The sequence below is a fragment of the Syngnathus leptorhynchus genome, chromosome 22 (genome assembly GCF_054491065.1).
Source record: "Syngnathus leptorhynchus isolate UIUO chromosome 22, UIUO_Slep, whole genome shotgun sequence".
In the NCBI taxonomy this organism is placed as follows: Eukaryota; Metazoa; Chordata; class Actinopteri; order Syngnathiformes; family Syngnathidae; genus Syngnathus; species Syngnathus leptorhynchus.
Genome location: NC_141216.1, coordinates 3,190,508 through 3,214,744, shown reverse-complemented (window position 1 = coordinate 3,214,744; position 24,237 = coordinate 3,190,508). Strand labels below are relative to the sequence as shown.

Here is a 24,237-nt window from a genome sequence, read left to right as displayed (position 1 = left end):
GAACAAACAAGCTAACATGCTAAAGAAGCCCTGCCTCGTCCACACAAACACACAACTTCCCTTCTAGTTTAGTTTTTTTTGAGTCAGTGAGCTGAAAAAAAAAAATCTAAGAAAAAAAAAAAAAAAAAAAATCTAAGAAAAAAAAAAAAAAAAAAAAGAGGTAAGATCAGCGCTGGTGTGAGTTCAACAGAGCAGCCAATGCTAAAGGTGAGGGCGAGAGAGGAGAAGTTCTTGTAATTACAGCCACAAAGTTGTCATCAGTCGAGCTGGATGCGAGGATCAAGGATGCCGGCCCGTGTAACAATTTTTTGATTTCAAACAACCTGCCGCCGTTTAAGATGATTAGACATCCGAGCTCGTCTGAAATGCAAATGTGTCGAAATGCAACGTGTTTCTGATGCCCCGACTTTGAGCGATCGCTGTAAACGGATGAGCATGGACGCCGCGTCACTTCTCTTACCTTGCCCTCTTTTGATTTCAAGGACTTGAAGTCATCGCCGCCCGTCGCTAACTCTGCGACTGCGGCGCCGCAATGCTCGAGCAGTCCGTGACCAGCAAGTCCACCACCGTGCCGCCCGTGACGTAGACGGTGGGCGCCGTCACCATATTGCTGAGGGAAATGGAGCTGCTGGCGGCCACGTTGGAGGTGGCGGGGCTCTGGGCGCTCTGGCTGCTGCTGTGGGTGCCCATGTGGCCCTGGAGCTGGGTGGGCGTCTTGCAGTGGACGCCGCATAGATGGCAGACCAGCACGCCGCCGGACCCGGCGCCGCCGAACCCTCCGGGGCTGTCCTTCCATTCCTGGCCGTGGTGCTTTTGAGCGTGGACGCGCAGGTAGGTCAGCGTGGTGAAGCCTGAGGGGGACAAAGAGTGGCAAATGACGTCCGACGCGACAAAGTCTTGCTAGCGTGGACTTACTGCGGTTGCACAGATGGCAGACGTGGTGCTGCGACTGGTTGTGCACCCTCATGTGATCCGTGATGTAAGCGGCCGACAGGAGCTTGCCGCAGATGTGGCACGGGACCTTTTCCTCGTGCCGAATCATGTGTGCGCGTAAGCGGTCCTTGGTGGCGAAGCTGGACTCGCAGGTCTGAAGAAACGGAAAAACAAACGTGTCAATTTGGACGGCAATAATGTGACCAATTATTTAAAAAAAATAAAATAAATCTGAATTATTCTACTCGAGGAATATCAATGGAATGATTTAAAACAGAATATTGTGGCAATTTCAACCTTTAGCACCATTTTTTTTCCATTTCCGCTATTCCATTTCATCTTTATGATGTGGACGATGCTTTATGACCTATTTCAGTTCACAGCGGAGTATTTTACGACTCTTAATATCCACCAATCCCTGGTAGATCTGGATCCTAGAGAACATACCGGACATTTGAAGGGCCGCTCTGAGGAGTGCACCTGTCGCACGTGACTGTTGAGATGGTCAGGTCTTGAGATGAAAAGAAAGGAGGGAAAACACTTGATCACATCCATTTTGAATCTCGCTCAGATGTTCCTCACCTGGAGAAGGCTTTGCTGCAGTGTGGGCAGATGTAAGGCTTCTCCACACCGCCCTGGTGCGAGCGCACGTGGTGACTCATGCGGTCCTTCCTCTTGAAGCGCTGCTGGCAGATGTGACAGGAGAAGGGCTTCTCGTCCGAGTGGGACAGGCGGTGGCGGTTGAGGTGGTAAACGTCGCGGAAGGCTTTGCCGCACGTCTCGCACGCGTGGTTCTTCCTCACCGGCGTGGGGTTCTGATTGGCCGGCCGCTGAGGGGAAAGCGGGAAGGCGCGTAAAAACATGCCGTCAAGAGTTCAGAGGGGAAAACAATCGACAAGTCAGAATGTCGAAATCATGCAAAAACACCCATGTTTAGTTTTGATTAACAAACAGGCAAATGTGGAGGCAACATCTTGAATCCAAAACGCTTCTTCGATTTTAAATTCCTTCACAATTCCTTTGGTTTCAAAATTTAGAACTGAAGTATGCATTTATCACGTCGCGCCTGGACTACTGTAATGCATTATTCTCTGGTCTTCCCAAGTCCAGCATCAAAAGTCTACAGTTAGTACAAAATGCTGCTGCAAGGCTGCTCTCACGGACAAGAAAATTTGATCACATTACCCCAATATTAGCCAATTTACACTGGCTCCCGGTCCATTTAAGATGTGACTTCAAGGTTCTTCTATTAACCTATAAATCATTGCATGGCTTAGCGCCTTCATATCTCGTCGACTTAGTTGTTCCTTATGTTCCGTCTCGTAACCTTCGTTCGCAAAACGCTAGTCTTTTAGTGACACCGAGGGCCAAGAAAATGTCTGCAGGGGCTAGAGCATTTTCTATTCGGGCTCCAGAGCTCTGGAATGCCCTGCCAATGGATATTAGAACTGCTACCTCAGTAGAAATATTTAAGACACGTTTAAAGACGTATTTTTATGATGTGGCCTTTAATTAACCTGTAGTAGCCGATTCGGCTGGAGTTTGTTTTTGCTCCCTCTCCCCGACCCCACTCCCCCCACCCCTCCCCGGCTGGGGAGGTGGTTAGGTGACACCCAAGCTGACGACGGCTATCTAGATTCTCGTGGACCAATTCAGCATGAGGGATCTGCAGCGGAATACCCTCCTAGAGGACACTGCCAGGACAATCGAAGGCACCTCCGACAGCTCTTCGCTTTGGCCTGGACATCCACTTTTTGATTTCCATATGATGTATTTTATGTGCCCTCTTTGCATCCATTGCAGCCTGGTGATCCTGAAAGGGGGATCCTTCCATCTGTGGTCCCTTCTCAAGGTTTCTCATTTTTCCCCTGGTAGGGGTTTTTGAGTTTTTCCTTGCCCTTTTGGGAGCCCAAGATCAGGGGATGCTTTGAGAATAATTGTCAATTGATTGTCTATGTGAAGCCCTTTGAGACTGCTTGTGATTTAGGGCTATACAAATAAACTTGACTTGACTTGACTTGACAAGTAGCATTTTGAATGAAACGTCAAGAGTCCGGTTGCCTCCGATCAACTTTTTTGCGCATTTCCAAAACCTGCATGACTTGGATTCATATTAACAGTTCCTCGTTGCGTTAATATTTGGTCGGAACGTTAGAGCGCTTCTTTTTTTTGTTTGCGGAGAACATGCAGGGGAGCGTGGTGGTGACTGCTGGCACGTTTCTTAAACTTGGCTACGGGGATGGAGTGGCTTTATGGTCCTTCGTTCCTTCCCGATGACTTGTAAAGTGGATCCAAAAAGTCTACACACCCCTGGTCAAATTCAAAGATATGTGACTACTACGAAATTGAAAAAAAAAAAAAAAAATACTTTAGCAAGGGGAAGAAAAAAATTAATGCGGTGGTACAAGAGGTTAGTTACTCCCTTAATTGGGTTTGAAAAAGTTCGACTTCATACTCACGCTGGAAAAAGCTTTGCAAAGATTTACCTTCCCGTTTAAGCTGCCATTTGCGCAGGCAGGGGGGGTGTGCAGGCTTTTGCTATCCACCGCCGTCAACCGCAACACACGGGGGGGGGGGGTTCAGGTGACAACGCGAGGGCCCAAGTCGACCATCCCCGTGGCTCGCGGCTCAAGAAACAACATGCTTGAAGGTTCGGGGTCAACAACAGCCATCCTGGCCTGACCCACCTGTACTGTCGCCCCTGTGGCCATGACGACAGCAGCAGGAGGCGGAGCATGGGGGTTAACACTAGCCATTACGTCGGGCATGGCAACCCCTTCACCATCCTGACTACCCAGATGCGGCTGCTGGGCACCCGTCAGCACGCCGGCGGGGGCGAGAAGGGGAAGGGCGGAGAGGTGCAGCAAGGTGAGGGGCACTCCGGGGGTCCTCTCCGCCCTCCCTCCAGCCCCCACCGCCATCACCGACGGGACCACCGTGAGCACCTGGCCAGCGGCTCCCTCCTGCACCCCCTCCGCCTGCTCCCTGGCCCTGTCCTTCATGCGTACCCCTGTGTGGACCGACTGGTGCCGCCGAAGGTTGTAGTTGTTCTTGAACTGCTTGTTGCAGATGGCACAGATGTGCGGCACGCGACCCGGCCGGGACATGGGCTTCACTGCGCCGAGGGGGAAAAAAAATAAAAATAAAAAAAGACTGTCAATCACTTCTCCAATAAAAGACCCCGGTTTAATTTTAAAGAAGAGAAATAACAGCTAGCTTACTAAAACTAATGGATTGGTATTTATTTATTTATATTATTGGTGATACAGGTGCAGAGGAAAAAAAATATTTTCAAATTTTTTTAGGGGCCTGAATATGTTATTCACGGGATAGTAACCGTGACGGTGGTGGTTTAAGTGAAGTGATCAAGTCAGGAAACCGATGCATTGGTGTACCTAATGAAGTGGCAGCAGGGTGTGGATCAGCTCCATGGACCTCGATGGGCATGGGCTCCTCTTTGAGGGCGGTGGTGTCCACGGTGGAGGGAGGCTGAGCTACGTGCTCGGTGGGTGGGGTTTGGGGAGAGCTCGTGTGGACCGACATGAGCTCCGATTGGAGGCCCCCCTCCACTTGGTTTTGGGTGGGAGCATTCTGGAGAGACAAGAAGCCATCATCACCAAAAGTGCACACTACTCGCCACTGCAGCATTGCTGATAGTTGCTGCCACTGAGTCCAATTAAGAATAACACCCCCCCAAAAAAAAGAGAGGTTCTCACCAAGCCTACCTGGAAGAGGAAATTGCTCCATGCAGCATCCATTTTGCACCACTGAGATGGAGATTATAAAATCAGCTCCTGGTTGAGATCGAGGAGGGCAGCTTTCGCATGGTTTTGGGGGTCGGCCCTCGAAAAAGAAATGACTACACCCAACGTTGAAAAACAGAATAAAGCAACGGTGGGTCTCAACCAAAAAAAAAAAAACGGTGAAGAGAAAAGTGGTGATGTCAAGGGGGCGGCATGATGCGGTAAAAAACAAATGGGCGCAACAGTGGACGCACGTAGGCCGGCCGGGTAGCACCGAGATGCCTTTCGCCCTGCAGATTCGGATATATTAGACTTGGATTAATTCAACGAGAATCAGGCCACCGCTAAAAAAAAAAAAAAATCACATTAGCTCGACTTCCCTTATAAGCCCACGTCGGAATTTCACAAGACTATACGTACAAGCCATCTTGCGTGAATTAAAAGTATTTTTTTTTTTTTTTTTTGGTGCAACACGGGGTTATAAGACACGTATCTGTCAGCCCGTCAAGACATGCTTTGTTTTAATGCTCTGTTTTCCCAGCTCGTCCGTTAGGCCACTCGGGTGTTTGTCGAAGCCTCGCTATCGGAGTCAAGCCGTGGCCCGAGCGAGCGGCGCTCTCACCGGGCCGCGGCCCGTCGCCCCACCTCGGCCGCTCAGCTGCGAGGATGTCATCTTTCTTTTTTTATCGCCCGCTCTCCCTCCGCCCTCCCTGTGTCTTTCTTCCTTTTCTTTTTTAATTCCTCGTTCTTCTCCCCCTCCTCTCCTTTTCTCGCACCGCTATGGCCCACTCGTTCTTTAAAGGGATAGGGCTTCCTCTTCGGAGCAACCCCCTCTCTCACTTCCGTCTCCCGCGGCCTCGAGTCCGGTCGGTCCTCCCCGTCCTCCCCGTCCTCGCGGTGCTGCTCCCCCACCCTTCCTTCCTTCTTTGCCCGGGCGTGTCGGCTCACACAAAAATGCACTCACGGTTTGTTGTTGTCCTCCAAACCAGCTGGATGGGACCGTACGTCGAAATAAGACGGTTTCCCTCCGCGTCTCGGAACCAGCACCGCCGCCACGACTTTTTTTTGGTTGTTTTTTTTTTTGTTTTTTTTCATCAACGACCGAGCCTCGGACCCGTCTTAAAGGGCGGTGCGCAGCGATCCTCCCCGTCGGCCTGCAATAATGATGTCAGAGTCGCATATAGCACAATGGAGAAAAGGCGCAGGAACTGTGTCGTATTTTGATCGTCTACATTACAACAATCGATTTGTTAGCTATCTCATAATGAAATTAAATGTGGTTAGTAAGGTTCGGTAAAACATCGTTTCTCTCTTCTTTTTTTTTTGCACCAGCTACATCTTGGAGACGTGTCTTGCAGTAGGCATCAGTTATCAGTCAAAATTATGTACGTGTATTTTATTGGCAATGCATTTATAAATAAATAAAAAACCGAATCGAGCACAACTATGTAGTAATTATGGTTACTTCATTGCAGGGTTAAAATCTGAGCAAAATTAAATCTACAGTCTTATCTTACATAAATATTATTTCCTGTCACTAATGATCAAGCTTTTAAATCAAAAGCCCCTAGATAAGACTCGAACAGTCTATTAATCATTAAAGAAACGCCCAAGCTATAATTTAACTTAAGTCACACGAGGCCTTAATCGGGTTTACATGTTTACGAGAAACACGTGAATGCAGCAGAAGCAACGGATCGCTCGCGAGAAATTCAAACGTTCAAATTTAGCCCCGCCCCTGGCTCAACTATAAATACTGGTGCCTCTTTCCCTCCGCAGAGCACTGCAGTTAACTTCTTCAACCGACTACCTAACGTCAGCGAAGAAAATCTACAAACATGGTTAGTGAAAACCGAGGAACTAATAATTATGATGCTATTGCCAGTAATATTAAGAGGAATAATGTCAAAATGACAGGTGAGTGTCGCCGAGTGTCGCAGTAAAAAAATTAAAAAAAAAATAAAACTAGCAACTTCATCGTGTTTGTTATTTACAATACTGTTGATTTAAACTTATTACTGTGTGGTTCAATTGATAAAAATTGGTCAATCCTGCGCAATTCTTTAGAAATAAAAAATAGTGCGTCATTTTTGTCTGGCGAGTGCAAGCCTAGGCCAGAAAACGCCTTCGTGGTTCAAACTGACTGGGAGAAAAGGGTTGTGATAACGCAACGATTACCCCTCTTGTTGTCTTAAAATGTGTTTAATGCGTCTTTAGCGATTAATAAACTTGTTACGTATTTAAGCCTTCCTCTTACTGGGCGGTGAAGCCACAAGTTAATCTTCCGCCTCGTGCAAAGGGCGCCATCGGATGGCCGGCCGCATGTCCTTGAACGTAACAATGGCAGAGGAGGCAAAATTTATTTTTAATTTTATTACTTTGATACTTTAAAATGATAACAGAAGTCAAAAGTACAGCCCTCGGGTATTTGAATACGTATCGGGTGAAATTAAACTACGTAAGAATTAAGTAACTGCTGACTCACTTGCGAGTTTTACAAATTTAAAATAGGCCAGTGCGGTCACGTGACTGGCATGGTTCATCTGGATTGGTGGAATGGGACTACCACTTAAATTGGATTGGATGAAACTTCCATGGACGACAGCATCCTTTTTTAATATCCCAAAATTAAATACATTTAAAACAATATTAAATAATTCTACAAGTTACTTAAGCAAACTTGGCATGTTGATATGTTACATTTTTGTTACATTTGTTACTTTTTTTTTTTTTTTTTTTTTTTTTAAATTTGTCTTACCTACTCTTCCCTTTCAGAGAGAGTGTATTTCCATGCACGTTGGCCAGGCAGGCGTCCAGATGGGCAACGCCTGCTGGGAACTCTACTGCCTGGAGCACGGCATCCAGCCCGATGGCCAGATGCCCAGCGACAAGACCATCGGAGGAGGGGACGACTCCTTTAACACCTTTTTCAGCGAGACCGGCGCTGGCAAGCATGTCCCCAGAGCGGTCTTTGTAGATCTGGAGCCGACCGTCATCGGTATGAAGAACCTTTCACTCCACCTGACATGAAACGGCAACATAATATTATGTCAGTGCCTGTGATCTGAAATCAATTTTCCTTGCGGTCTGCAGATGAAATCCGCTCAGGGACGTACCGCCAGCTCTTTCATCCCGAGCAGTTGATCACTGGGAAGGAGGACGCGGCCAACAACTACGCTCGCGGTCACTACACTGTCGGAAAAGAGATCATCGACCTGGTCCTTGATAGAACTCGCAAACTGGTAAGAATTTCTGGTGGAAACAAATTTTGGCCAAACAATACTTATTTGAATTAAAAAAAAAAAAAAAAAAAAAACACTTCTCATTTTCGTCTTCCTCCTTTCCCCCAGGCTGATCAGTGCACAGGCCTACAAGGGTTTCTCATCTTCCACTCCTTCGGCGGTGGAACGGGCTCAGGCTTCACCTCCCTGCTGATGGAGCGCCTGTCAGTGGACTACGGCAAAAAGTCCAAGCTGGAGTTTGCCGTGTACCCCGCCCCCCAGGTGTCGACGGCGGTGGTGGAGCCCTACAACTCCATCCTGACCACCCACACCACACTGGAGCACTCAGACTGTGCCTTCATGGTGGACAACGAAGCCATCTACGACATCTGCCGCCGGAACCTGGACATCGAGCGGCCCACCTACACCAACCTCAACCGCTTGATCGGGCAGATCGTGTCATCCATCACCGCCTCGCTGCGCTTCGACGGCGCCCTCAACGTGGACCTGACCGAGTTCCAGACCAACCTGGTGCCCTACCCGCGCATCCACTTCCCCCTGGTCACCTACGCGCCCGTCATCTCGGCCGAGAAGGCCTACCACGAGCAGCTGACGGTGGCCGACATCACCAACGCCTGCTTCGAGCCGGCCAACCAGATGGTCAAGTGCGACCCCCGCCACGGCAAGTACATGGCCTGCTGCCTGCTGTACCGGGGCGACGTGGTGCCCAAGGACGTCAACTCGGCCATCAGCAACATCAAAACCAAGCGCTCCATCCAGTTTGTGGACTGGTGCCCCACCGGCTTCAAGGTCGGCATCAACTACCAGCCTCCCACCGTGGTTCCCGGCGGAGACCTGGCCAAGGTGCAGCGCGCCGTCTGCATGCTGAGCAACACCACCGCCATCGCCGAGGCCTGGGCCCGGCTTGACCACAAGTTCGACCTAATGTACGCCAAGCGCGCCTTCGTGCACTGGTACGTGGGCGAGGGCATGGAGGAGGGAGAGTTCTCCGAGGCCAGGGAAGACATGGCTGCCCTGGAAAAAGATTACGAGGAGGTGGGCACCGACAGCCTGGCGGACGACGAGGAAGGCGAAGAGTATTAGCGCGTTAGCGCGCCCACGGTCAACATGTTTCCTTATTTGTGTTCTGGCCTGCTGCACACATGGCTAACGATCTTTTCGAAGATTTGTGAAATACCAGGCCGTCGTCTGTATTCTGTTCTCTCTTGTTTTTGGTTGTTTGTTTGTTCAGACCAATAAAATCCCCATTGATAAGCACCGCTGTCTCTGTCATGGAACTAAAAGAAAACACAAAAACTTACTTGAAATAATACAATATAATAAACATAAAAACATGCTAAGGCATTAGCATTTTTTTCTTTTAACACTTTTTGAAATGTAACTGAAGAAAGCACATGAAATTCAAATGGATAAATGTGTTCATATCAATTTATTAACTTTAGTCTAAAGCACCCCATTTTGTTTCCAACACACATTCTTTCCCTCCCTAAGACCGGAATACTTGATGGAAATGTTCAAAACAATACCTTGCACGTCTCACCACTTCCTTCTGCCACTGCAGAGATTCACACTTGACAAGTCGTCCACTCGGAACACAACCCAGCATGTTGACAGCTTTTGTTTCAATGAGGGAGTTTTTTTTCCCACATGCATGCACTGAGATTCTGGTGTCAAAACGAACGGCGGCGGCGGTTAGGTTTTTCTTTCCCATTCGGTTCGTTTGGGGAAAGGACCTTTTGGGCTTCAGCAGCGTCACTGCCGCCGGCTCGGAAGCGACCCGGCCGGCGGCTCGGTCGAGGCCCGGGCCTGTCCGTATCTTCTCATTTTCATTGTCCTCCTGTGCTTTCTGTGTGTAGTCCTGAATCCAAGTAAAAAAAAAAAAAACACTTAAACATGTAAACAGCCTTTACATTCCAGTGGCCAATTGTAAAAAATAAAAAAAAATTGGAGGTCAGATTTCACATGAGTCCACATCCTCTTCTGTATGTGATGTACACACGACTCAGCAAAAAAATTAGGGATCATCTGTTTTGGAGTGAAATTTCAAGATGAACACACAATCTTAGCTTGAAAGGTTCATCTTATTTGACCTTACCAATCAAACCAATCAATTTATAGTTTCAAAGAGTCGCAACAGAGAGACTGTAGTGCATTGGAACTTCATCCTGAAATTTCACATACAGCCAAATTGGCCGGCGGCTGATTGAACGGAGCACCGCGAATAAAAAAACCGATAGAAATTCAAATTTTGTTTCAGTTATCATTCAGACAAACCTGAGGCCATTGGCAGTTTTTCTACGCTTGTCAAAAAGCCATCTACCTGGAAAGCAGTGGCGGAGTTAGAAAGGGGGTCGGCAGGGGGGGGGCATTGGCCTCCTCTGAAATACGCTTGGACACTTTGAAAGTGTGATCAACTTTTACCTGTACCGATTTGGAGGATGCACAGAAGATTAAATTATCAATGCCGATGGCCTCACGCGTGTCCGGATGACTCCTGAAACGAAATAGAAAACGCAGAGTCGTGTCTTTTGATTATTGTCATTCAAAAAGTGTCATCATGACTTCACTGGTCTACACACATACATAAATCATTAACAATTATCAATAACCCCCTATTAATAATCATTAATACCTCACACACAAACCCGACAGTATATATATGATTTTTTTTTGTTTTTGTTTTTTTACAGCTTTTGAAATAGTGCGATGATACGACGACAGCTACAATCAATCAGGATTGCCTACGGTCATATTGACAACTCTAGAAAATGCATTTTGGAGTCGTTTTGACCTTTGAAATCTCGGAATTCAACACTGATTTGAATACAATACCGTATATCAAAATTACTCGTCGGCATGTGCGCAACTCTATAAAACCGGCTTATAATATTCCACATAAATATGTACAATATAGATGAAAAAAAAAAAAAAAGTGGCGCGGTGAAACGGTTACATTACTTTTCAAATATGTTTTGGTGACGCTTACGAATGTCTTTGCACATCGAGCTCATGCATTGAAGTGACGTTTGTTAAGATACTCAATACGTCATGGATGCCTGAATGATTAATATCTTCCTTCTTTGTTACTCTCTTTACAAACATTCACATTTTGATGACGTGACATCCCGAAAGGCATTGGTGACGTTCCAAGCAACATTTTTCTTTTTAAACCCTACACACAAAAAAAAAGAACAAAACGTTTTTTTTTTTTAAATTAGCCTTAAGTAGACTCATTTTAGCCACTCTTTTGTTTTCTTCTTGGTTAAATGAACAGTGCTTATATATCTGGACACTACATACAAGTACAGTGTGTACACCAAAAAACAACAACAAAGTGCCTCAAGTTCTTCTCCGGCTGTCTTCTCAGTTCCTTCATTCCGACACAGAACATCATAGAAGACCCAGCTGGCCAATCTGCAGCTCTGATAGGGAAGAGAGAGAGAGAGAGACAAAAAGTCCTAAAAAGTATTTAAAAAAAAAAAAAAAATATTTTGCTTGTGTTACATTCCTCTCTCCCACCCTGAGTGGATAAAGGGAGCAGGATGCAGCTCAAAATGGGGCCTGGCTTTGTCTCACGTGTCCACCCATGTCCTTGTGGCCTAAGGCAGGCAGACTGAGATTGGAATTGAGATGAAGCTACTGTTCAAAATGGGGCTAGGATCTCAAACCAGGGGGGGCTCAGAGACCCCCTGGGGTTCCGCAAAATATCATTGTGGTGCCTTAAGTTACTCATAATTCAAATGACAGTTCTTTAATATGAAGATAATCCAATTTAGGCAGTGATTCTTTTGTGTACCACAAGGAGGAGTGGTACTCGTGTCACATTCAGAATCACAGATTTTTGGGGGTCTCCAATTGTTTAGTGATGAACAGTAGTATAAGTGGGGAAAGTTGAGGGGGGGATAACATCTCTCCTATAAAGTGTTCCTGAAGCCAAAAGATTTTGAGAACTCCGAGATTAGGAGTAGGAGAGGTGCGAGCCGTTGGAGATGTGCGAGGTGACCGAGGTGCTCCGGCTCAGCACGCCGTCAGGCCCGGCGGCCGCCCCGGGTCCCCCGCCGGACGCCGTCCTCCTCAGAGGCTGGGGGCTGTTTCTCAGCGCCATCAGGCTGGGGGCGGCGCGAATACCTCCGTAGACCGCCCCCTGCGAGGACGAGGAAGAAGACGAGGAGGAGGAGGGGCCGGAGATGGACGGCGGGGCCGGAGGTGGCGGAGGTAGCATGGCGAGGGACTGAGAGGAGGAGCGCGAGGGCAGGTGATGGGAAAAGGGCAAGGGGAGAGGATGGACCAGATCTCCGCCGGGTCCCCGCGCTCCGGGCCAGTCCCTCTCCTTCTCCCGTTCTCGGTCATGATCCCGCTCCCGTTCGCGGTACAACTGCGGTGTGCTCTGGTGGTGGTAGTGCTGGGGGAGATGGTGGCGCTGGTGGTGGGAGGAAGACGAGGAGGACGACGAAGAGGAGGAATGGGGCGAGTGGTGCGCCTCCCTCCCCCCGTCCCTCCCCATCGCCAGCGCCATCGCCAAATGCGAGGAGGAGGAGGAGGAGTCGCTACGTCGTTCCCCTCGCTCTCCTCGCTCTCCGCCGCCGCTGCTGTTGTGGCTGCGTCGCGACGGCTGCGGCATGGCTCCGCCCATGGGGTGCACCCCGTGGCTCCAGTGGCTGGTGGAGCGGGGGGCCGGGGGCGGCGCGTTAGGGTAACCCTGTTTGGAGTAGGCGTCGCCCGGGAGGCCCGTAAGGGTCATGCCGGTGAAGCCCAGACGTAAACTCTCAGAGTCAAAGGACTCAATTTCGCTGGCCTGACGTTCCAGGAGAGTGCGGATGCGCTCGGAACGCTCGTTCTGGAGGGACAACATCTCCTCCTCGATCTGAAAGAAGAAAACGATGACCTTCAAGCGGGAGCCGTCAATGGTGCAATACATAGTCAAATCTACTGAAAAGTTCTGACCCTCTGCTCCAGCAAGGCCCGTCGGATGGAGACCCTCTGCTCCAGGTCTTTGACCTCCCTCTCGTGCTGGGTGTCTGTGTGGATCTTGATCTTGCTCTGGTAGGCGTTGAGGAGCTCCAGTTCCTGCTGCAGTTGCATACGCAGTACCTTGTATTCGGCCTCCTGCGTCTCGTCCAATCGCAGCTATGAAGAAGACGGGGGGAAAAAAAAAAAGGGAGTTATTTAAGATGGATAGAAAAGGAATATGGTTTCTTTACTCACAGCCTGCGTGGACAACATATCATTGATGGAGTGGTCGTACTGCTCGGCCAGGATGGCCAACTTCCGGGTCTGTTCATCCTTCAGGCGCTTCAGCACGGCCTTGTGGTCCGATTTGGGCGTGTTCTCCAGAAGGTGGTTCCGCAGGGCTTTGTACTGGCGGGTTTGGATCTTGCACGTGTCCTGGAACTGCCGCTTGATCTGGAGCTCTTTGGACTGCGGGATGGAGAGAGAGAGAGAGAGAGAGAGAGAGAGAGGGGGGGGGGGGGGTGGAGAGATCCAGGTCTAGCATGCATCATTGAATATGGGGGATATCGGAATAAATAATCCAATTCCAAAATATTTCCTTTATATTCATTCACAAATGTTTTAAAAGTAAAAAATAAACAAGGAAAAAGTGATCACGATGAAAAAACAGCTGGCGTTAGGGAGAAAGAACACAAATGACAACAAATGAAACTGAAATCATAAAAACAAACAAGACAATGAGTTAAATAAAGCTGAATTTATTTTACTGGAAAGAAAAATAGGACAGCTTTTTTTTTTTTTTTTTTTAAAGCATGTGAGCAACACAGCCAAATGTGAATTAAAAAAAATAAAATAAAAAAAAAAGGCTGCCAAACATCGCATTCCTGCTCTTGAAAGAAATACTGCTTCAATTTGGTATAAAAGTCAAAGTGATGCGCTAACAACACAACACGAACATGTAAACATACACAAAGGAACAGGGGGACAACTCAACGCACAAATGGAAATCAATGGCAAATAACTTAACAAATTAAATATGACGTGAAATGCTTCAAAAGAAAAACAAAAGCAAAGCTCAGACTGTTTCCCCTGAGGGAGTTTTGCTTTTTTTTTTTTTCCCCACATACAGCTGAGATGTCCTCTCCAATATGCATGACGCATTTGAGCTTATTTTGAAATGCACTCTGTTGCAAAAAGTTTTACTCTTTCCCACGCCTTGATTTTTTGCCTATTTAGAATTTTTGGGGAAGGAAAAAAAAAAAAACCCCAATAGCATTACTTTGGTCTATCTGGTAGCATTTATGGACTGTTATCGCCGTCTTGTGGCATCTATAGGTAACTACAATATACTACAGCCCTGATAAAGATCCTGTTAAGTGAAAATAAATATATCTTTCAAAAAAAAAAAAAACGTTTTCCTTTTTGGTCCAACCTAATAAACATTTTCTAGTCCTCTTTGGAAAAAACCGACCGTCACTTCAAATTACATTTAACTTCACATTCAGGAAACGATTGTCTATATGGCTTCATATAATAACACATCAAATATTATACTTCAAATATCCACTATTCATTTCAGTCTTCCCGTAAAATTGTTTTTTTTTTTTTAAAGCATTTGTGCAAATAGTTATTTCAAAGGCACTCAACGGCTCTACGTGACTAAATAAAAACTCCAAAAGTTTACATGGTAAAACCTAACAAGATTATCGCATAAACAGCAATAAAGATTGAAATTGGACTCAAATAGTAGCTGATATCTGCTTTTTTTTCTTTCTCTCTCTCTCTCTCTCTCTCTCTCTCTCTCTCTCTCTCTCTCTCTCTCTCTCTCTCGTCGCACTCTTGATTTGGTCGTGACATTTATTGCACACTGTAACTGACCCGAGAAGCTAGTGTTTGGTTTCGGGCGAAACGTCCGCACTTAACACCGTGTATAAAGTAAGAACACCGAAATTAAATCGAAACAAAATTGCACAGACACGCTCGAAAAAAAAAACAAAAAAAAAATTCCAATTGTCTTACAAATGAAGAACAAAACACGAGTGTAAGGAACTTTTACAAAAAGCAAAATAATGAAATGTTAAAGCCCGATTTTTGGGAGTGTGCCTGCGTGAACTGTAACACATGCGAGTGCCCACGGGGACCTTTCTCTCTGCTCTCATCTCCACGGCCGAACCTTCCCCCTGACGAACCTTCCCGAGGACGTTCTCCGCAGAGCGCACTCCCAACGGGTGTCGTCGCGGAGTATCCTCTCCCTCTCCGCCCTACGCCGCCTCTCCATCTCGCGCCTGACTCTTTCCCTCAGCCTGGCTTCCCTCACCTGGCGGGGCAGAAGTCGGGGTAGCCTGCTGGGCCGCCTCGTCTTCAAAATCCCCGCTCGCCTCAACCGCCGATCGATGCCGACCGGAAGCTTCCGGATCAGCTTGCCGGCCAGATTGAGCACCAGAGAATTGGTCAGGTCGGCGAGGACCCCGAGCGGGCGCCGGACAAACTGCTTCACCCAGCGGGTGGCCTGGGCCGGATAGGAAGGCCGCCGGCGGCGAGCTTGCTGATTGAGAGGGAGGCTCTTGAGGGGGACGGGGATTTTGGAGCGCCGGACCCCCCAGTTGCGCCCCGCTTTGGGGAACATCTCGTACAGGCTACGCTCGGCCACGCCGCCCAGAAGCGACTGGCACACGGCGAAGAGCGGGCGCGGCAGGCGGAAAAGCACGCGCATGCACAGCCGGTTGACTTTGCGGGGGGCGCGCTGGAGGAAGCGGCGGGCCGGCCGCACCACCAGCACCACCAGCAGGTAGAGCGAGAGGAAGAGAGAGGGCGAGCTCAGGAAGGAGGCCGACACTAAAATCATAGGCACGTAGTACATGCCCAAGCTGAAGGAGAGCCCCAAACTCATGAGGCCGCTGGCCCACAGGCTGAGCGACAGGTAGGAGGAGAAGGAAAGGGAAAAGAAGGAGCGCAGAAGGAGGTAGGAGAAGAAATGGGCCAGGAGGGCCAGCTCGGCGGATAGGATGAGCGACCCGAGCGAGGGCGGAGGAGGCGAGCGGCGCAGAGACAAGAGGAAGACGCACAGGAGGAGCAAGGTGAGGCCGCAGGGCCGGGCGGCGGCCACAAGCGACAGCAGGAGACACAGCGAGTGAGAGAAGAGCCACGGGAAGGACGAGGGCGGAGGAGGAGGGAGGGGGACGTTTGCGGCGGGCTCCGGCTCCTCGGGGACCTCCGGGAAGTAGAACTCGGACAGGTCGTCCAGCTCCCGCTCGCGTCTCCTTTCCAGAGACAGCGTGGAGATGAGCTGCTCGGAGGGGCAGCCGTCGGCCACGCCTCTGCCTTCCTCCTCATCCTCTTCTTCCTCGTCCCCCCACTGCCGCCCTTGCACCTCCCTGGCATCTTCCCAGCTCTGGCGCTCGTCGGAGCCTCTGCGCTTTGGCCCGGCGCCGCGCTCGGGGTCAGCGTAACGGGTGGGAAGGTCACCCTCTTTGAATCGTGCCGGCTCCTCGTGGTCATCGCAAACAACTTGCTCACCCCCCTCGCTAAATTGCCGCTGAAGCCCTTCCACCTCCCTCAACTCTTCCCAGCCTTCTCTTGCCTCCATCGCATCATCGTGTAAACATTCGCTGCCCTCTGCCGACGTCTCTTTGGTCTCCTGTGGTTTTTCTAACTCCCCGGCGTGGTTCTCTGTTGTCTGACTGGCTTGGACTTGCCAGCACTCGCTTCTCTTTGGCTCTACGTCATCACGGTGTACAGATTCGGTGCCTTGCTCATCTTCCTCTAGCTTTTCTATCTGTGTCTCCTCTGCCAAGGCGCCACCGGGGCCATCTGAGATCTGGCTCTGGTTGTCACTCACTTTGAGGCTCTTGGGCTGCTGTCGGACCTCCACGGCGTGCTTCTGACGCAGCTCTTGCTCACGCCGCTTGTTGTACTCCATCTGGTTGGTGAGCTCCGTCTGGTGCTGGGTGCGGATCAGCTCGGCCCGGGTGCGCTGCACCAGGCTCAGCTGGCGGAACTCCAGCTCCTGCGTGGACTCGTGGTGGCGCAGCAGCATGGCGCACTCCAGGTCCTTCAGCGTCTGCTTCTTGTTCAGTTCCTGGCGGACAAGGAAAAAGACAATCACCGATGCAGATCGTCCTGGGAGCTCACTCTCCGGGTTACCTCTCGGAGGAGATCCTGCTCCAGGTTGTGGCGTGCCAGCAGCATCTTCCTCTTGTACTGGCGACTCTGGAGCTCATAATACTGCCTCTGCCTCCTCAGCAGTCCCGACTCCTCCTCCGCCTGGAGCTGCTGCAGACACTCCTTCTGGTGCACCAGCCACTCCTGCTTCTCCCGCTTCGGCGTCGACTGGTTCTCGTTTAGCTCCTTGAGTGACGGATCCATTTTAACGTGTTGAAACCGGATAGAAGTATAAAAGCTGCCCAGACACGGGCCGCACCTCTTTGAGTTGCTCTTTGCGTTGTCGATACTGTCGTTTCTGCGACTCCAGCAGACTGGTCAACTCTTTCTTTTGCTGGCCGAGTATGTGTTGCTGGAACTTCTTCTCCTCGGTCAGGACCGCTTTAGTCTGTGGAGCAAAAAAAAAAAAAAAAAAAGGTCTCGCTCTCATCCTCTCACTTCCAGAGCATTTCTCATCAATACCACCATCGAATACAACAAGTCACCTCCTTGTCCATGATAGCCGAGTGCTTCTTGCACAACTTTTCACCCTCCATAGAGAAGCTGTTCCTCTGGTTCTCCAGTTCCTTGTCCAGCCTCAGCTGGTGTTCGTCCATCTCTGCTTTGAGTTTGTTTTCAAGACCCATCAACTGTTTCTGGTGCTGCCGCCGCATACGTTTGTACCTGCGAGGAGCTGTATTCTAATTTTGCTCGTTGGCTTTTGGTGCCTTTTTCGCCGCTTTACCCGGACATCTGCTCTCGAAGGGCCGACCCCTGCTCGTGTTCTTGGATCTGGCGGGTGACGAGCGAGGCGGTACGGATGGTGGCGAAATGGTCACGGCCTCGACGGCGTCTCCCCCCTCCTCCTCCTGCTCCTCCGCCTCCTGCACCACCTCCACCGGCGGGAGAGGCATCTCGCTGCAAATCCACCTCCGGCTGGTAGGGGTCGTCGTAGATGTTGTCGTGGCTCTGCGGAAAACGACAATAGCGGACGGGTTGAGTTTAGCCGCGGGCCTCCAAAGTGTACGTTTGGACTGACCAGGGGCTTGTGCAGGACGGAGCTGTTGGAGGTGACGGTGTGCTCGCCCTCCTGCATCATGGCCATCTCGCCGCTGTCGTCCGAGCCGTCCGCCAGGCTGTTGACCGAACTGCTTTGGGAACTGGCGCTGATGGACATGGACGGCAGCGAGTGGGAGCTTTCCATGCTGTTGACTGTGCCGGTGCGCAGCATGTACTGCTCCACGTCCTGAAAAGGGTCAATGATGTAAAAACACGACGTGTTTGGCCGTGTCAATTGAAAAACGGATCTCCCCTCGCCCCCACCTCTTCTTCGTCAGCCCCTTCTGGCGCCGGCCCATTGTGTGCCTCGTGGAAAAGGATTTTCTTCATCTTCCTGTACTGAAGGTTGTCCAGCTCGCGGACAGCGTCCTTGGTGCGCGCAATGAGGTCCATCACGCTGGTCATGGGACGCTCTCTGCATAGGAAATGGTGCTGGAAGAGAGAAATGTGTTGAACAACATGGAGGGCTTACGAGAAATCAGCTTTGTGTCGACGTTCACCTTGAGCAGCACGTCAGAGGTAGGTCTGTCCTGGGCAATCTTCTGCAAGCACGAGTCCACAAAATTGCGGAAATAATCGGACCTAAAAGCCAAAAGCTGGTGTTTGAAGGAGCCAATAAAAATGTTTGGGGACACACACACACACACACACACACACAGACAATACTTGCCAGTGATTAGACTGCAACACGGGGCTTTCATTCTGTGCGATGTGGTATAAGGCACTCATAGCATTCATGTTGAAGAGAGGAGGCTTCCTTTCGGCTAGACGAGGACAAAGCGCAACGGGTGAGATGAGGACGCAAAAGGCAAACAATAAATCAATCTTACCCAGCTCAATGCAGGTGATGCCAAGTGACCACACATCCACCTTTCCGTCGTACTGACCCTCATCCATGGCCAGGATCACCTCGGGTGCCATCCTGCACAGAGGAGACAAAATCAATATTGAAGCATTTGTCGCTTTTACCCCTCGACGGATCACGAGAAGCCCGCGCGTGATATGAAAGCTCCTACCAGTAAGGTGTTCCGACAAAAGAGTTGGCCGGGGCGACGATGGAGGCGGAGCCAAAGTCGCCCAGTTTGACCTGACCAGGCTCTGTGAGCAAAATGTTTCCTGCTTTCACATCCCTGAGAGAAAATGACAGCTCAGCATAACGGTAATGAAGACAAAGGTGGCACTAAAACGTGAGCAAATGAATTGTCGCAAATCCACTGCAGATTGACAAAGCGGCGTACCGATGAATCATGTTGTGAGAGTGAAGATAGACCAGACCCTGCAGTGCACCGTGGGTAATGGCGGCTATTTCCACTTCCTGGAGGGGCTTCTTGTGGACTAAATGAAGAGATGTCACGAGATGTCAAGCTTTGAGTACGCCGACGAGGAATCGTGAGCAACGGGTTTATCCCCTCTTACCTTCCAGGAGGTCGGAAGCCGAGCCCAAGCAGTACTCCATCACCAGCTGGCAGAAAGAGAGCGAGGTGAGCCAACGATGCTATTTTTGGCTCCTCCAGAGCAACAATAACAACATTGACGGTTGATCCGGTGGAGAGTTTCCAGCTTGACACGTAAAACGATTTCAAAAGACCAGCGGGAGAGTGTGGACACATTATCTTACCCATGCCGTGTGCTCCCTCAAGTAGCAGCCGTGGTACTCGACCGTGTTGGGGTGTCGAAGTTTCTGGAGGAACTTGACTTCCTTGATGATATCCTGCCATTTCTAAAACGCAAACAAAAATGCCGATTGAGCCAGCATGACGGACGCTTGCATGCATTGGTGAGCTTCACGCTACTGTTACCTCATTGGACTGTTTGCCGCTGTAGGACATCTTCTTAATGGCCACCACTTCATTGGTGCGGATGTCGTGGGCCTAATAGCCAAACAGACGATGAGTGGCAAAAAAAGTGGTGAGGAAAAAAAAAAAAAAAATACACACTGAAACACAACTCACAAAGTACACAGCTCCAAAACTCCCATGTCCAATCTCCCTCAGGTCGGTGAAGAGCTTCTCAGGATCCTCCCTGCAGAAGAGCTCAGCCACCTCCGGGTCCTTCAGGCTCCCGGCCCGCACACTCGAAGGCATGACCAGCGCCTGGGGGGGGGGGGGGGGGGGTTGGGGGGTGCAAGGGTGGTCAGAATTTACACATTAAGGCTTATCAAAGTCCAGAGTGGAAATAAAGTCTATGCTACGTTTACTGGCATATTACTAATGCTCATCAAGGGACATGAAATGGACAACACTGCTAGTTCGACTCAAAAGGTTTTAATGTTTTTAATTAATTATTGCAATGCTTTTCTTACCGTGGCTTTTGAGATCCACTGTAGCTAGCCAAAGCTAGCTAACTTGCCTGGTTGGAAAAATGTAGGTCTCACTCCCCCTTTTTGGTCCCACCCACCCCCCACCCCCAGTGCGCCTACTCAGCGCGAGAAAACTGCATTTTGCCTCCAGACGCCGATACTCAAACTTGTCGCCATCCTGACACTGCCGGGGAAAATCGGACAGAATATTGCAGGCGACATGAATGAAAGCGGCCCATCGAGTGCGCTGGTGACAGCTAGCTGGCTGGTTGTCAAGCTAACGGAGCTAGCGGCGACAAGAGCGGCCGCTATCACAATCGCACGCTAATTAGCGGTGTCGGTAGTTAGCGACATTAGGAGCCAATTGGGAAGTCCGCATCGTGGAATGATGTCATAAATCCCCGCGGGGTTGCTCCATGTTCCGCTGGGTGCTGTCACGGGGTTTAATGGCTTTCTTCCGCTATTCCCCTTCTCCCCATTTTGCTCGACATTGGTTTTTGTTCAGTACTCCGTGATGGCGGAGGAGCGGGTGGGAGAGGAAAAGAAAGCGGAAGTAGTCTTCTTCGCCGTAAGCAGCCTGAGCCGTGTTAGGGGAAACACTGCCCTCGTGTGGTTTAACTTTGAATAGCATTATCTGCTTGCGGTTTGGCACTCATGTAGGAATTAAAATAAACGTGACATAAGCACAAAATATTATTATTTTTTGTTTGGGGAAAAAATATTGAATTAATATATAGATTATTGTGTGTGTAAAACGCTTATTGGCATCAAATCAACTACAGATATCTTTATTTTCCACTGCCCATGAGACCTGGAACGACCTCTCGGATGTCCAAGTGTGTTTGGTGTAAGTGGGGGCTAAAAAAATAAATAAATCGCAAACTCATTCCATAGCCCAGTGGATTATGTCGTTTATGCAACAGATTATTCTCTCTTTTTTTTTTACATAAGAGCAAAGCAGGCAGAGGTGGAAATGTCACAGATGGGACAACACCCAGCTTAGTCAGTTAATCAAGACTAACATGTGGATCCGTACTCATAGAGGTTAAGTGGATAGTTTAAAAATAAAAATAAATCTCTTTTAATTCATTCGTTGAGTTTGGTTTTTATTTTATTTTTTCAAAGAGAAGCAAAAATCAACTGTAAAATTGAGTATCTGTCAAGTTCGGGCATGAGAAGCCCTTTGAGTCGTTTCTGTGATGATGCTATAGAAATAAAGTTGACTTGAGTACAGAGACCATTTGATCCACCTGGCTTAAGCCCGCCCCGCTGTCCTGCAGTCACTCTGCTGACTCCTCCCAGCACATGACCAAGACTGGGCCGCAGCATCAGCACCCGTCATTGCATCATCATCATCATCATCATCATCATCGCAGCATCCAGGCGGAGTGACGGACGTACTAAAGAGATTTTAACAGTTGAGGTTGCAGATGATGTGATTGGCTGACAACACAAGCCGAAAGTGAGTGTTAGTTCACTGACTCTTCAGTCAGAGAAGTTATTTATCATTTAGTTTGCATCTGGATTGGTTTCTTTGACAGATATGAGCTTGGGAGAAGCGTGCATTTTTTTGCGAGGCGGGAAAAACATTGTGAGTATATTTGTAAAGTTGTCCTTGTCCGTATATCCTTGTTGACATTTTTTGCCATTTTTCTTCCGCCTGTGCAGTCAAGGGACCTGGCCGATGATGAGATAGACGGTAAGCCGCATTAACTTTCTCGGTGGCGTTTTTCTGGTTCAGTGACCGCGTGGACGGATGAGGGATTTGGTGTTTCTTTTGTGCAGAGCTGCGTGATGCGTTCAACGAATTTGACAAGGACAAGGACGGCCTGATCAGCTGTAAGGACCTGGGTAACCTGATGAGGACCATGGGCTACATGCCCACCGAGATGGAGCTCATCGAGCTGAGCCAAAACATCAACATGAACCGTGAGTTCCATAACATCGATGAATGAACAACAACAAAACTTGGTTGTTAACACCATCATGGTCAATATTCAAATAGTGTCATCAGAAAAAAAAATGTATTTTTTATCTTTTCATCCTGTAGTTGGTGGTCGAGTGGACTTTGACGATTTTGTGGATCTGATGGCACCCAAACTTCTGGCGGAAACAGCCGGCATGATTGGCGTGAAGGAGTTGAAAAACGCCTTTAAAGAGGTCACACCTCAAAGCCCGAACTTCGCCATTTCATTGTAAAAGAAAACCATCTTCATCTAAATCACACCCGTCTCTTTTTTCTAGTTCGATACAGACGGCGACGGGGAGATCACCACGGAAGAGCTGCGGTCAGCCATGATCAAATTAATGGGGGAGCACATGAGTCGACGAGAGATCGACGCCATCGTCAAAGAAGCCGATGATAACGGAGATGGCACGGTAGACTTCGAAGGTACAAACGTTCTGGCCTACAGAGTAGACTTGAGTTTGCTTCCATTCAACCAAATATCAGATCCCCATTGAAACGAATTGAAATGTGCGTAATCCGTTCTGGTCTAATTTCATTTTGGCTGTCTTCCACAGAGTTTGTCCAGATGATGTCGCGTCAGTGACTTTGGAGGTCAACCGACGACTCACCTCTGCCAATCATTTTGTCCAATCCAGTTCGAACTCGTCAATCTACTGTTTATTTTATGCGTACAGTATTTAAAGGGCTAAACAGAGCGTGTCGCCGGTAACCATGGTACAATTATATCTCATATAAGTAGATGCAGGTGCAATAAATGAAGTAGTTTTAGAGTAACGGTCAAGTCAATTTTATAACATGCCACCCTCCCGAGAAAAAAAATTTGCATAATATCGGTTGTATAATAGAAGCAGAGCGATGATTTTGCAAAATGCAAAAAGAATGCATTATGGCGAATGAAACGTTTTGGATTAAGGAAGCACGTCTGCCTTGGATTTGGAGGAGCATCAGGATAAAGAGATTGGAGAAGGCCGGCCGTTTGATAAGAGTCCTCTAAAAGTCATTTGACGTCACGATTCCTTTCACAATTGCTTTTTTGGGAAAGAAAACAAGATCCGAGTGTCACGATGGCGGGGTGAATGCACGCAAGGTGAAATGACCCCGTGACGGACAAGCTGACCTTCCGACACAGATGGAGCCATTTAATTTGGAGCACATCTGTCATCTTCACTATGCTGATTAGATGTGATGGCTGTTGTTACAAATCCTTGACCTGGCATGTGATGGAAGCAATAAAATACTTTCAGTAACTCGACTTGTATTGAGAATTGACACTTCTGTTTTAGTTTGGATTCCATTTGGTAGGAGCGACTGATTAGTGATAAACAAACACCCCCCGTGACGTAACTTTTGCCTGATCCCCTCCCTGATCCATCCAACACGCAGCATTGACCTTTTTAATCCCCAGCGACCTCTCAGATGGAGCTTGGGTGCTGATGCGGCCACTCTGGCCGGCGCGCATCTGACCTGGAAACATCATTTTGTTTTGTTGCAACCATCGCACGTGTTCAGATAATCCCAATAGTTCTCAGAACCGGCTTTCCTCTGATCTTTTGATACTTGAAACAATTTTTTTCGTAATACTTTACTTACAAAATAGTGTTATGTAATGCAGTAAAATTCAGCGATGCAATAGCTGCTACTCAACATGTTTTTATTTTTTTTAAGCCCACCAAAATTTGAGTTAAGTCTCTTCTCTGCTTTGACTGAGCCTCTGAGCAGGAATGCATGATGGATGGATGAGCAAAACTTTTTCCACCATTTATGCTAACCTGTAAAATGCAATTTTAAAAACAGATTCGAGAGGAAGTCAAAGGATTTATCTGTACATTTTGTTTTTTCGACAGCAATTTATAGTGAGAAAGAAATCAGTACAACTCGACTAGTTGGCAAAGGGAAGTTGAG

General features: G+C 48.7%; 4 protein-coding genes across 10 annotated transcripts; 2 read left to right on the top strand and 2 right to left on the bottom strand.

Moving 5' to 3' along the window:
- Positions 1 to 117: 117 nt before the first annotated feature.
- Positions 118 to 6,349, bottom strand: mazb (MYC-associated zinc finger protein b (purine-binding transcription factor)). Of its 6 annotated transcripts, none has more exons than XM_085903481.1 (8): positions 4,650 to 6,349; positions 4,329 to 4,524; positions 3,942 to 4,048; positions 1,516 to 1,763; positions 1,381 to 1,444; positions 916 to 1,087; positions 461 to 851; positions 118 to 360 (listed from the first exon to the last, which is right to left on the bottom strand). In XM_085903481.1, exons 1-7 carry the CDS (start codon positions 4,689 to 4,691, stop codon positions 508 to 510), a joined length of 1,173 nt encoding a protein of 390 aa, XP_085759607.1. In that variant the 5' UTR covers positions 4,692 to 6,349; the 3' UTR covers positions 118 to 360; positions 461 to 507. The 6 variants fall into 6 exon arrangements, with proteins under 6 accessions (XP_085759607.1, XP_085759609.1, XP_085759611.1 ...); XM_085903483.1 differs by having other exon boundaries at positions 118 to 851; positions 4,650 to 4,700; positions 5,641 to 6,349; XM_085903485.1 differs by having other exon boundaries at positions 118 to 851; positions 4,659 to 4,700; positions 5,641 to 6,349.
- A 21-nt stretch (positions 6,350 to 6,370) lies between these two features.
- On the top strand, positions 6,371 to 9,175 carry LOC147039354 (tubulin alpha chain-like). The gene is made up of 4 exons (XM_085903479.1): positions 6,371 to 6,517; positions 7,452 to 7,674; positions 7,770 to 7,918; positions 8,027 to 9,175. Exons 1-4 carry the CDS (start codon positions 6,515 to 6,517, stop codon positions 8,999 to 9,001), a joined length of 1,350 nt encoding a protein of 449 aa, XP_085759605.1. The 5' UTR covers positions 6,371 to 6,514; the 3' UTR covers positions 9,002 to 9,175.
- Positions 6,451 to 20,902, bottom strand: taok2b (TAO kinase 2b). 2 transcript variants are annotated; one of them, XM_085903476.1, is made up of 20 exons: positions 20,370 to 20,902; positions 20,020 to 20,160; positions 19,867 to 19,938; positions 19,686 to 19,787; positions 19,484 to 19,529; positions 19,306 to 19,402; positions 19,084 to 19,197; positions 18,898 to 18,989; positions 18,738 to 18,831; positions 18,568 to 18,649; positions 18,332 to 18,499; positions 18,048 to 18,254; positions 17,754 to 17,977; positions 17,515 to 17,692; positions 17,289 to 17,417; positions 17,012 to 17,215; positions 16,707 to 16,946; positions 13,124 to 13,336; positions 12,863 to 13,045; positions 6,451 to 12,782 (listed from the first exon to the last, which is right to left on the bottom strand). In XM_085903476.1, the coding sequence occupies exons 2-20, from the start codon at positions 20,149 to 20,151 to the stop codon at positions 11,877 to 11,879; spliced, it is 3,483 nt and encodes a 1,160-aa protein (XP_085759602.1). In that variant the 5' UTR covers positions 20,152 to 20,160; positions 20,370 to 20,902; the 3' UTR covers positions 6,451 to 11,876. The 2 variants fall into 2 exon arrangements, with proteins under 2 accessions (XP_085759602.1, XP_085759601.1); XM_085903475.1 differs by lacking the exons at positions 6,451 to 12,782; positions 12,863 to 13,045; positions 13,124 to 13,336 and having other exon boundaries at positions 14,677 to 16,946.
- Positions 20,903 to 21,669: 767 nt separating this feature from the next.
- Positions 21,670 to 23,573, top strand: cabp5a (calcium binding protein 5a). The gene is made up of 7 exons (XM_085903492.1): positions 21,670 to 21,828; positions 21,908 to 21,957; positions 22,035 to 22,065; positions 22,152 to 22,295; positions 22,417 to 22,526; positions 22,611 to 22,758; positions 22,890 to 23,573. Exons 2-7 carry the CDS (start codon positions 21,910 to 21,912, stop codon positions 22,916 to 22,918), a joined length of 510 nt encoding a protein of 169 aa, XP_085759618.1. The 5' UTR covers positions 21,670 to 21,828; positions 21,908 to 21,909; the 3' UTR covers positions 22,919 to 23,573.
- Positions 23,574 to 24,237: the final 664 nt, after the last annotated feature.